Genomic DNA, 13,576 nt, shown 5'->3' with positions numbered 1-13,576 from the left:
TGATGACTGCAAGGTCCCCCAAGCCAGGCTGGACTACAGGTGCAGGATTATTCTGGTACAAGAACTGTACTACCTTGGTGTCATTGACCAGATAGTGACAGGCAACTCTCAACCTGGAAAGAGGAGATGGGGTTAGGAGAGTTTCAGGCTCAACCACAAGGATACTCAATTTGATTGCAATCCTTACCGGTAAGATGTGAACAGCACTTCATTCTCATAAGTCAGGAGGTTGTTGTCAAACTGGAAGAGAATCACAAAAGGCTCAGGTTGCAATGAACTTGTAGATTTAGTATGGAGCTGCATACCAAGTTGCAGACTAGCTAATATGGTACTCAGGATCATCCCCAGCTGTGTACTAATTTTGTACCAATTTCACAATTTAAAAATAAAAAGCGTTGGTTATGAATATTGCAATTTCATAATTGAACACTTTTGGGACCTCATGTTTGTTACAGTTAGTATGATACAACAAGTCTGTCTACAGAAACTGCTAGACTAATTTGGTATTGTTTTAGTAACCTCTAGGAGGGCAACAGCAGTAAATTTTGGATTTGTTGCAAATACACATTTGAATACACAGCTGGCAACTCTTGAGCTGCAATTGGTATTAACTCGTGTACTAGTTTAGTCCCATCCTATGTACTAGCCACAGGATCTTCCCCAGTTAGTACACTCCTTCCAGTTCACTGCTATTGACCCAAAAGGTCTATAGGCAGCACATGCAATGCCATAACCAAGAGACATGTGTCGCAGCACCTTTGTCAACTGGACAAGCAGTTCAATACAAAAGGTGGCATCCTTCAGACGTACACAATTCATGCAAGTAATTCAGCTGATAGAAACACTGGTCACCATGGCTCCCCAGAGTGATCCAGGGGTGTTGGTCAACTTGTCAATATGTTGAACCTCCTCAAAATATGGTTTTAAAAATGTGTCAATACTAACCCGTCTAGTTGTTCCACAGGAGTTGACATTGAAGTAGAAAACCGCATTGATAGCATCAGACTGAAGAGGCCGGCAACTCGGATCCCTTAGAGTTAGTTGACTTGGAGACAAGCTGGGGACAGATTCCACTTTCACAGCGAGAGCTGCCATAGTTCCATTGGTGAAGCAATCTGAAACACAGCATTTGGATCCAGGTTAAGGAAACAGATTATAGCTTCAATACCACTCCATGCAACCTTTGGCCAATCTCAAAAGCAGCTATTATAAAGAATGCTTGGTCTGCAGGAGTTACCAATCATCTTTGTAGGGAAACTGCAGGACAGAGAAAAGTCAGCCACCACAACCATGGTCTCAATATCCTTCAAGGTCAAGTCAAGCCTGCTTCTGATGCCCGAAGAACTGATCACCTACAGAGACAATACATCAGGTCAGTAATGTGTTGAACCCAAGACAACTAAAAACACATTAAAGTTCCATCACTTACTTCATATGTGGCATCAACTGAATTGTATGGCACAGTCATCCAGAAATTGGTAGCATTGGCATTATACTTGTACAGGGCAAGCAGACTTCCACCAAGTTCTCTTGAGCCCACAAAAGGAACCCAGTTGCGACCCATGTTGCCATATGTTACCATGGTATAGAATGCAGCACCATCACAGTAGCCAGTTACTGTAGGTAGAACTGCAAGAGGAAAAGCAGTTGTCAGGGCAATGGACTGGATTGTCAGAAAAGTGTAGTTGTAGACCACAAACAGTCAGGCACTTACTGATGTCTTTGAGAATGGCTTCAACTACAGCAGGATGAGTAAAGGGTGTATTCTCTGGCACTATATTCAGCAAGTAGGTCAGGGGCAGAATGTAGGTTCTGGTGTCTGGAGGAGTTACCTGAAAGAAACATGGGTTTGTAGGATTACACCCAAAGTCAGACAGCAAGCAAGTGTTTTCAAAATGGCAATAGGATGGCTGAACATGTGGGATGTTACCTTTTGCTTCACATTGGGGTCCTCAAATGGCACCTGGAGAGTGTAGGTCTTGGATCCATTGGGAAAGACATGCTCCTGGACATTATAACCTTTTAGGTTGGCTTCTGGCACAGTTAACGTCTCTGGTCCAACTATAATTTTGACCAGCTCCACATCAGGCAGGAATGTCCCCAGGGTCACATTGAACACTCTGGCTTTAGGAACAGTGTCTGAAATTAAAGCATGCAGTTAAATGAAGGCTATGAAGTGGAGCACTGCAACAAATCCCTTTGATTTACTGCATGTGGACAAGTTCTACATACTGTTTGTGACAACTGGTGGCCGAGGCATGAAAGGAGTGGTTATTGGATGAAGTACGGTGTACTTGGTCTTCTCAGGCCCATCTTGCCAGGTATGCTCCAGCATTGGTTCAATAGAGTAAGAGATCACATAGGTGTTGTCCAATACATGGCTCTGAAAGCACAGAAGCATCTTAGGAGGAAAGCTTTAAAATGAGAAGGATTTAGAAGATGTTGAACTTCTACATACCTTGTAATATCCACCATCAGCTCCCACAGGAATTTTTACAGTGATTAGCTGGGGACCAACATCCAGTTTATAATCTCTATTATGAATCATTGCAGGGTCAAGCTTGCGGCCATCAACTCCCATTTGAACATCAAGGGTAGTAATTTGTGGTGTCGGAACAAGGGGAGGTAGAACACGGGGAACATTCCATGTAATCATCTGTTCTGTAAAGGCTGTTCCATCTGACAGAAATGAACACCATAGACTTGGTATAGAAAACTCACTTAAACGTAGAACAGTTCTTGAGCACCGTTGCCCTCCATAATCTTACTCACCAGTAGGACATGTAACTGCAGTGTCCACCATCATGACCATCCATCTTTGCTTATAAAAGGTGGTTGATCTTAGCACAGCCATTGGTACAGTTTGGATCTGTTGGAGAGGAGGGGGAACTTTTACTAAAACAAAAGCAAGACTAAATCTACCTTCATTGTCTGGATATACTGTACTAGACAACAATGAAGCCTAGACTACTTACCACCTGAGGCTGGCTTTCTGTGGAGTTGTATGCAGCTCTAACCAGAATTCGAGTTGGTGTAGTGTTTATGCCATAGCCATTTGTCATGGCCTGAGCAACAGTCATGGTTGTCTTTCTATTTGCTGGAAGATGGAACACAACTTTCCAGATGCTGTTGTCAGCAGCAGTTGCCTAGCAAAGAGAAAACCTCATTAGAATAGGGAGTTTGAACACAAAGCATCCCCAGTCTAAAGGATTTGTCACAGCAGATGGCTTGTTTAATAAAACATGAACTAAAACTGAAGGGTGAAATGTATCACTGAAACCGTTATATGATCAAACGTCTCTAATGGAACAGAGAATCCTCAAATACAACTGCGTACGAAACAGCCTACGTGAAAGCATGTGGTCTGGATCGGATACAGGCAGAGTTTGTAGCCACTCATTTGTACTGGACCTTAACATCAGTGTACCAAAACTTTAGGACAATACTTGAAATTGCTCCTATACAGCAGACTTCAAAAAAGGTATATCAGGACACATTTATCATGAAGGGTTTATAACCCTGCACACATGAAGCCACTACCTCAGTGGTTGAAATACAAGGCTTACACACTGACAAGAAAGTGTTAACTTCACCACAATCATGGTTTTACCAAAACAAATCACAGAATATATGTATACAAAGCCAATGCCTTAAATGTTACACAATTCCAATATGACCACCCTCTTGGGAGACAGGTTAAAGTTAAGGGGGCCGTTAGATTTTGCTTCAACTAGATGAGACAGTTGATTAGACCTCAATTAGGCAAGACCAAGGGGATGTGAATGAAGCAAATGCAAAGTCACATGATTCTACCTCAGGGTATGCAAGGGACCAATCAGGATCATCTTGAACAAAGTTTGGCTCAATAAGTGGCACACCTCTTCTCACAGAAACCTAAAGAATATTGAAATTAGTCACGAGTCTGTAATTACAATTAAAATACCCACACAACACAACAAGTTATACTGAACAGCATTATCACATCCTGAAAGCCCTTACCTCCATGTAGTTTCTTTCACACAGAATCTCCCTCTCTGCCCATGGAGAATAGCGGCATGTCATGCTCTGAACATAGGAGGAAGCCGAAGTCATAGCACTGTTTGAGAAGACACTGATTTGTACTGTCAGCTTGTAGGTCTCATCATTCTGGAAACAAAGGCTAAAGTTAGTCCCAGCATGTCACCATTAGAAACACATTTACAAGAAATAAAATGATGACTCACTGTGTTCTGAATAAAGCAGCTCAGCACAGAAGCAAGGAACTTGGCATTTCCCCAAGAAGTCAACGGTTAAGCTATATCCACACTGTGCAGCCAGTCTTGGAGAGAGGGGCACAATCACCCCCTTATTGTCTATAGAAAGAAATTCGGTTGGCCTTTTAAGAAACTGTACACGTGATCAAGCAAGGTAGAGATATAACAAAGTGAACACCCCCACCACCCCGTCCCATCTACTTTTCACAATTTAAAAAAAAAACTATTTATATTTGTAGAATTATACGCCCATTCGGAACAATAGGTTTAGAGTAAATAATTTCTAATTCTGCGCACTTGCAGTCAACAAATCTGACCAAGGTTGTAGCAGCACAGGTCTATTTAGTGTGATCAGCAACATGCTTTTAAAGCTAACGCAAGAGTTTCATACCCTGTATTTGAAAAAAAAAGCCTGGTTGATGCCATACAGCGCAGGAGTGCTCTGTACTTAATTCAGGTTGTTACATTACGAGTCAACAGGCTTTATACATCAAAAGCTTTCTATTCAAGAAAATTGATCACTCACCAATCACATTGATACGAAAATACTTTCCAACAAAAGACTTATCCAACATAATCATCATAACACTCCCTTGACATTCTGTCCTCACCGAGCCTGCAGAAGACAACGATACTTGAAAACACACAACCGGCAAATAAACAACAAGCTAAAAGAACAGATGTGCTGAAGCGACCGTTATCGTACCTAGAGGGGGGTTCTGCGTCCAAACTTCAGTGACTAACACTGCTAACAGCAATGTTATTCTGCATTGGAAAAAAAAAACACGCAAGTGAGAAACACACAATAAAATGAACGTTTCTAAAATAGAGAAAAGATCAACAATTACCCAAATCTAAGACAACACGGCATCATTAAATCCAAGGCAGCCCCAACCGTGAACTTCTTTCACCGTTATAAAGAAACAATAATAAAAACAAACCCGCCAGTTGAGTTTGGTGTTCCTTAGTGCGCAATGGGTTTATAAAGAGGTTCAGGTGCTAATGGGAGCTGATTAGCTGCAATTGATGCGCGCACCTCTTTCATATTAGTCCTCTAATTTTCAATCAGTACGTTAATTAAAATAAATAAATAAATAAATAAATAATAATAATAATAATAATAATAATAATAATAATAATAATAATAATAATAACCCATTTAGAAGATTGTACTTTGAATTAAAGTTTGGCAGAAGTACGTGCGGAACAAACTGGACTGTCAACGACAAGGACTGTCTGATTAAAGGCTCAGCTATGGAGGCATGTAGTAAACAAACCCCAATGAATAATAAAAAGCAGGCCGCGCAAATGAAGAAACACATTTATATCATGCAGGAATCCAGGCAGATGTGTTGCCTGTGCCAGTTTGAGGGTACGAGAATGACAGCTCGAGTTCTGATGTTAACATCCACAAGTCAATTACCCATTTTTACAATTTCCCCAGACTGATAGGTAGGCTAAGCAGATTTTAAAGTAGACAATTTATTTGAGGCCACTTTATTTAAGAAACAGTGCAAAGCATCTCTTTAGCATGTCAGATTTGCCATGACAGGGGCAGTCCGGGGAATAGAATGATCAAGTGGCAAATGGAAAGCACAGCGCTTAACCTGAAATACAACGCGCAGTATTGATTTAGAACAGACTAAACACAAATCGGAGGGCGTGCTGGAAATTTGAATTGTAATCAATTTATTTAAGATTTGAAGTTCCCATTTCAATTATTGAGCTTAATTACATTCATTCTTTTATGTATAATTAATTCACTTGGTGTGTTGAGCATTTTCAATTTGGCATATTATCTTCGAGTCTTGAGCTTTGTCTATTTGACAGCTGTTATTTCAATTCAAATGCTGAACTTTGTCGTTGAAGTTTGACGCTTTGGCTTTTGCAGTTAACATTTTTGTTACATTCCACCTCTAATAGGGTTGAACACAAACGGGGTTATTTGTGAAATTGTCAGATTGTTTCTTGTGTATCCAGCGATCATCTGAACTAACTGGTTCAGTAGTCTGTTCCCGTGAATAGACAGCACATGTCTGAGGGGGTGTGTTCTGTACAGCTGTGCATTTGAGTAAAGTTTGTCGCGGAGTTTTAAACGTTCCCATGGCAACTGAGTCAACAAAACCAACATCATCACGCATTGAGACGCAAGCTAAGGGCTAAGAAGTAAACGGTAAAAAGTAAAAGCAGTGTGAGTCAGTGGAATTTTTTGATTGTTTGATTTTATCAAATGTTCACGATAATCATGTATGTTCTGTAAATGCGGAATGCAATTAGTTGATATGTAAAATCATGAATAAATGAATGGTGTCTATTCCTAACGCATCGGTAAAGTTCAGTATAGTGCCGCTTTTGTAGCAGCAAGCAGGCTTGTTCCGTCGTCTTGATATCACTATGTAACACAATTTTTGTTCCTGGGTAGTAGGTGTTATTTCCTAATTGCTTATGCCTCAAAAGTATAGAAAATGGCTACTATTCCCCACAAACTTTGCTTTTGTGACCAGGACAGTGATATTTTGAAATTTACCTTTTTCCAATGAGAAAACGGACGAATTTGTGTCTTTTGGTTCACATAAAGTCAGAAAAAAACAACATATGAATCCAAATTAACATGTATTTATACTAAAGTAATACAAAAATGACTACAAAAGATTTAGAAGTGAGTAGTTTTTCGAGATTTACGATTATACTGTAAATCACTTTCACAAATCAGCCCCCAAATGTAGTCTCCCATCATGTTCTCGTTATACTGTCCTTGGTAGCGGCGTTCAAAGTCCATTATATCCTGGTGGAAGCGCTCGCCTCCAGGATATAATTGCACTCCAGGATCTTCTTTATCTGTGGTCCGACGAAGACATCGGCTTTGACCTTTGCCTCAGACAGCTTAGGGAAGAAGTCTTGAAGGTACCTGAAACACCCTTCTCTTTACTTCTAAAGACGGCTGCTCTCTCTCCGGAGGAGTGGGTACGGGGAGCTCATGGCAGTGTGGCACCGGGGCGATGGATGAAGGAAGGTCCGGATACGTGATAGCAGGTGCATTCTTGCCAGTCCGACATTTGGAAGGGTCCACCATGCAGAAGTAGCAGTTGCTTGAGTGGTCAGTGGGTTCCCGCCAAATTCTTGGGATAGCGAACTTCATGGCTCTCTTTTCCCCTCTGTACCATCCTACAAAAATACATTTATTTCACCCATGACTAATGTGTAAGAGATTCTCGCAACATTTTTCATACATGATATATTTATTCAATAACATTGAAAATTGTAAAACATTTTAAAATTAAAAACTTTTACAATTTTAAAAATTTTAACAAATTTTATAACATAAAATTCCGAGCAACAATTGTCCATCTTACCTTCCAGAGTTTTTTTGCAGTGCTCGCAGGTGAAATGAGGTGCCCAGGGTTTGTCTTGATCCCCGACAGGCATGCCGAAATATGCCTTGTAGGCCTCACACATCTTAGCAGATGCTTCCACGGAGTACTTTTTCACTCTTGTCTTGATAAATTGGCCACAGACATAGCAAAATGCGTCTGCCGGATGCTTGCAGCCTCTTGATGCCATCTCAGAAAAATGCAGATATGTATCCACTTAGGCAGCTGGAACTAAACTGAACTGGTGGGCTTAAGGCCCCTGTATTTATACTACTATTTATATTACTGGAAAGTTCTAGAACGTTCTAGAAGTTACTCCAAGTTTACTCAGCACTGAATCTATCTGGAATGTTCTGGAAAATAGGTAAATTTCAAAATATCACTGTCCTGGTCACAAAAGCAAAGTTTGTGGGGAATAATAGCCATTTTCTATACTTTTGACGCATAAGCAATTAGGAAATAACACTTACTACCCAGGAACCAAAAAAAAAAAAAAAAAAAATTGTTACACGGTGATATCTGCCTCCGGTGGCTTCTTTGAGGATTGCGAACAAATTATGACTGAAAAAAGATCAAGAATGTACCAATCTGGCGCGAAGAAGCGTAAAAAGAAAAAAACTGAGGAAGAAAAACAACATGAGAAAGGTATTGTATTATTTGATTTAGCTCCGTTTTTATTGCTGTAGCTTGCTTATATATATAATGTTATTTTTAATTTCTTCACATTACTATGATCTCGGGCTGTACAGACACTGCGGTATGTCAAATTCGCGCCTCAAAGACGTTTCTCATTAGTCAGTTTCCCAAGTTACTCTGTACTCTGGTTTACAGTGCAGCACTAACATAAAACGGAGAAAAAACAACCAATTACACATTTCTTTCTAAAGAAGCCAACTCTTGGTAAGAATCAATGTTAAGTGAATTTGTCATTTATATTGTTGTTTTTCCCCTGCGCAATGTGATGTTTAGCTGCAATACGTTTTGATAAAGCCTTTTTTCATGTAGAATGTTTTGATGCCAGCAGAGCAGAAATCCAAGTACCTGTTTTTATGATGACATTAAATGTGTAGCTAAACCGGGATAGCTAGCTGCATGTTTTTTTTTTTTTTTTCTCGTCACTTTAACTGGACAGTCAGCTCGTCCAAGTATCCCCCTACCTGCCATAGCATAGCGTTTTATTACAGCATAGTGGCTGTGTATTTGCATGTATAGCGACCCGGCCTGTGCGCCAGGCAGCACCGGGACCTCTGCGACCGGTTTCCCCCGCCTGAAGTACTGTACTACTTCCTATCATCGATTTATACAGACAAAAGAATATTAGAGTTGAGTGAGAAACTGTGTGCTAAACTCGTTCAAAGCACGAGTCACAGTGTCAGCACCAGTCCCAGTGTCAGCACCAGTCCCAGCAGTATCAGCACCAGTCTTACCGGTCAGCAGCAGTTACCAGTCCCAGCAGTGTAAGGCAACTTAAGTAGCAGTGAACCAAATGCAAGTCAATAAAGGTATGAACCCATCTACTTATTAATAGTGATGTTATATTCTTGTCCTTTTAAAATCACATATTTCTGACAGTGTCAATATGGTCATTGTAGGTTGCTGTGGTTTTGCTGGGAGACAATTAGTTTTAATCTTTGAAATAATATGGGTCATCAAATTTTAACATTAACATCATCATCCAAGAGACTTAATATTGCTTTGCAGTTTACATGAACAGTCTCCAGGCTTTGTAAGATGATAACTTTTACCTTTGTAACATGAACAGGATCTGCAAGAGGTTTGTTCAACTTTATTTTTTTTTTGCCTCAGTAAAAATCTAAATGTTTATTTGTACATTGTATGTTTGCTCGTACATATGTGTGCTCATACAAAAGTTTCAAGAAAGACAGTAGTCTTAAGCCTATGTTGCTTTGATGTCGTGCCAAATGGAGTGGGGGGGGGGGGGGGGGGGGGTTCAAACCAAATCCTGCTTAGGGCCCCCAAAAGGCTAGAAACAGTCATGTCTATTACCAGTACAAAACACACACACACACACACACACACACACACACACACACACACAGAGGCAGCAGTTGTACAGTGTTATACAAGGAAAATAACAAGATATACTCATGACACGTTAAGTGTTGAGATGACGATATCACATTATTTTTACATTAGTAGCCTATTATTTATTTTACAGTTGTCACACAGAACCTACATAAAATAATAATAATAATAATAATACACATTTCAAGAATCACAAATGTATACAAATTCTGCCACCCTTTTATACAGTTGGGTTTTTACTGGAACAATCTAGGAGGTAAAGTAGTTGCTTGCTAGCTGTCTGTCTGTCCATCCATCTAGTGCAGGAGTTGTTAACCCATGGTCCTAAAGAGAGCCTCAATCCTGCAGCGGCTCCCCTATAACTTTCCTGCCGTATCGGAGCGCCTGTCAGTCTGCGAGTGAACGGCGGTGTGAGCCGTGTCTTAGAGCGCAGAACCTTCAAAGTAAAAAAAATAAGATCCGTATTAATTTGGAATAGCATTAAAAAATTGACGCAGACGTCTTCTTTTCATCCTTTCTTCATTCATCCCTTCCTCTTTTCTTTTGATATTTAGCGGAGAAATTGAACTTTTTATAGACCTCCTCGGAGTCTCCTCCCCACTCCCTCCCTCGCTTCTGAGCTCCGTCAGCGGGCACAGTGCCGGGTTTTGTCCCCCGCCTTTGGCGCACAATGCCCCGGCTTGGCCCGTGTGGGTTTCCCGTCGCAGCCCCCAAGTGCTTCGTAGGCAGTTGCCCTCTATAAAGCGCAGTCGAGCCGAAAGAGAGCACCAGACTCCAGCGGAGAGATAGCAGCAGCAGCGCCGCACACGAATACACCCGGCACAGAGTAGAAATGGGGACTCGGTCGATTTTACCAAGCGGTTCCCGTACTCGAAATGTCAAAGGTAAGTAAAAATAAATACTGATTCTTATAGCAGTATGGATTTACATTGACAATGATGTGTTGTATTTATTTATTTATTTATTGTCATTTATTTTAAGTCTTTGTTAAGTTTAACACGCAGTGAGGAGCAACTAATAACATAAATGAGCAGATAGACTTCGTTTGTTTATTTTTTTTTTCATCTCTTTTCAAATATTCAGTTATGTACTTTGAAATGTTATATATTTGATCATTCACATATATATTCAACAAAATCTATATTATATTATTAAATATACGGGTTTGGTCTATGTATGTATTTCTTTGTATCGCTTGTTTTGAGTTTGCGAACATGGTCTTTTAGTATTCCTTATTTTTAGTCGTTTTTCCGTTTGATAGAAATGTCAGACATGCTCAATCAATATCAATATCTGCTGCTGTGTATTATAAAGAGATTTCAGACATGCTCAATCAATATCAGTATCTGCTGCTGTGTATTATAAAGAGATTTCAGACATGCTCAATCCATATCAGGGTCTGCTGCTGTGTATTATAAAGAGATTTCAGATGTCAATCAATATCAGGGTCTGCTGCTGTGTATTATAAAGAGATTTCAGACATGCTCAATCCATATCAGTATCTGCTGCTGTGTATTATAAAGAGATTTCAGACATGCTCAATCCATATCAGGGTCTGCTGCTGTGTATTATAAAGAGATTTCAGATGTCAATCAATATCAGGGTCTGCTGCTGTGTATTATAAAGAGATTTCAGACATGCTCAATCCATATCAGGGTCTGCTGCTGTGTATTATAAAGAGATTTCAGACATGCTCAATCAATAACAGGGTCTGCTGCTGTGTATTATAAAGAGATTTCAGATGTCAATCAATATCAGGGTCTGCTGCTGTGTATTATAAAGAGATTTCAGACATGCTCAATCCATATCAGGGTCTGCTGCTGTGTATTATAAAGAGATTTCAGACATGCTCAATCAATATCAGGGTCTGCTGCTGTGTATTATAAAGAGATTTCAGATGTCAATCAATATCAGGGTCTGCTGCTGTGTATTATAAAGAGATTTCAGACATGCTCAATGAATATCAGGGTCTGCTGCTGTGTATTATAAAGAGATTTCAGACATGCTCAATCAATATCGGTCTGCTGCTGTGTATTATAAAGATATTTCAGACATGCTCAATCAATATCAGGGTCTGCTGCTGTGTATTAAAGAGATTTCAGACATGCTCAATGAATATCAGGGTCTGCTGCTGTGTATTATAAAGAGATTTCAGACATGCTCAATCAATATCAGGGTCTGCTGCTGTGTATTATAAAGAGATTTCAGACATGCTTAATCAATACCCGGGTCTGCTGCTGTGTATTATAAAGAGATTTCAGACATGCTCAATCAATATCAGTATCTGCTGCTGTGTATTATAAAGAGATCTCAGATGTCTCAATCAATATCTGGAGCAGCAGTGTGGAGTAGTGTTCAGGGGGGCTCTGTACTCTTGACTGGAGGCTCTTGTGTGGGTTCAGTCCCAGGTGGGGACACACACACTGCTGCTGTACCCTTGAGCAAGCAGGTACTTTACGTAGATTGTTCCATTAAAAAACCCAACTGTATAAATGGGTAATTGTATGTAAATAATAATATCACAATTGTAAGTCACCCTGGATAAGGGTGTCTGCTAAGAAATACAATATCAGAGTCTGCTAAACAGTAGAATGTATGCTGTGCCAAAGGAGTCTCATTGAAACTGCTGTGCCATAGGAGTCTCATTGAAACTGCTGTGCCATAGGGAGTCTCATTGAAACTGCTGTGCAATAGGGAGTCTTATTGAAACTGGCATAGTCTTTTTTTACTGAAGTTTATGCCATAGGGCTTCATCAGCAGGTTACAAGCTGACAAGCTAATTATTAAGTTGTATACCCTGTGTGTGTGTGTGTGTGTGTGTGTGTGTGGTCATGTCTCAGTGAGTGTGTGTGTGTTTCCCTGTGTGTACGCGTGTTCATGTCTCTCTGTGTGTCAGTGTGCGTATTTCTCTGTGCATGTGTCACTGTGTGCGTGTTTCAGAATGTGCACCTGTGTCTCTGCGTGTCTATGATGTAAACCAATCATTCTGGTTTTCAAACAGCTTGCAGGGCAATAGTGAATCACTCAAATTGTGAATGAATGTGTAAATAAATAAATTAAACAAACTAATGAGAGAGTGGGAGGGAGGAAAATGAAGTGAGAAAAAGAACAGCAAGAGGGAAAGCGAGAACGAGTGACTCGTTTGGAAGTGTAAAGGGATGAACTAATGAATGAATCAACAAATTAATCACTGGAATTCTGGAGACTAAAAGATAAATAGAAGTTTATAACCGTTTGTCTGAGGGATGCTGTGACAGGAAATGACCGAGGTTTAGACTCAGAGACAGTTTAAACGTTCAAAAATAAAGTTTTTAATAAACAAAAATACAAAATAAACTGACACAAGGGCCAAACAAAAAGGTTTTAAACATAAAATAAACAAAACAAAAAAAGCAAAACTTACAAAAATAAAGGTTTCCAGGCTGGGCGTTGCCTTCACTGGATTCAAAAACAGACAAACAGAAAAACAGCACACACAAAACAGTCTTGTTTCTTCTCCTTCTAGAACACTCCCCCTAGCCAGGGCCTCTCCCCTGGCTTTTATCCCCTGTGGCTGGAGCCCAATTAATCAATAATTGCTGATTATTCAATTAGGGCTCCAGCCACATTCTCACATGTTTTCCTGGCACGGAGGAATTTAACCCCCTCCCTGCCAGTCCCAATCACGTTCATAAAGACGGGGCAGTCCCCCATCACAGATGCCTTTTCAAGCAGTCACCTCCTCAAATGTTAACATCAAAGCATATCAAAGTTTCTTTTTTTTTGGAATCGTCAATTATTTTTACCCCGTGATTTCTCCCTAATTTGGAATGCCCAATTGTTTTTAAGACAGCCCCTGTCTCACTGCTTCTACAACCACCCACCCCACCTCCACACCTCCCCTCCCCCCCCCCACCCCCGCAGTGA

General features: G+C 40.3%; 1 protein-coding gene across 1 annotated transcript; it reads right to left on the bottom strand.

Moving 5' to 3' along the window:
- Positions 1-1,650: 1,650 nt before the first annotated feature.
- Positions 1,651-5,188, bottom strand: LOC131703118 (uncharacterized). The gene is made up of 13 exons (XM_059005983.1): positions 5,102-5,188; positions 4,960-5,018; positions 4,780-4,869; positions 4,224-4,352; positions 4,000-4,146; positions 3,814-3,894; positions 2,976-3,146; positions 2,773-2,869; positions 2,459-2,679; positions 2,233-2,383; positions 1,931-2,139; positions 1,711-1,832; positions 1,651-1,663 (listed from the first exon to the last, which is right to left on the bottom strand). Exons 5-13 carry the CDS (start codon positions 4,090-4,092, stop codon positions 1,651-1,653), a joined length of 1,158 nt encoding a protein of 385 aa, XP_058861966.1. The 5' UTR covers positions 4,093-4,146; positions 4,224-4,352; positions 4,780-4,869; positions 4,960-5,018; positions 5,102-5,188.
- Between the last annotated feature and the right edge of the window lie 8,388 nt (positions 5,189-13,576).

Source organism: Acipenser ruthenus, chromosome 32 (assembly GCF_902713425.1).
Source record: "Acipenser ruthenus chromosome 32, fAciRut3.2 maternal haplotype, whole genome shotgun sequence".
In the NCBI taxonomy this organism is placed as follows: Eukaryota; Metazoa; Chordata; class Actinopteri; order Acipenseriformes; family Acipenseridae; genus Acipenser; species Acipenser ruthenus.
The sequence above is the reverse complement of the archived record's forward strand: the minus strand, read 5'-3'. Positions and strand labels throughout refer to the sequence as shown.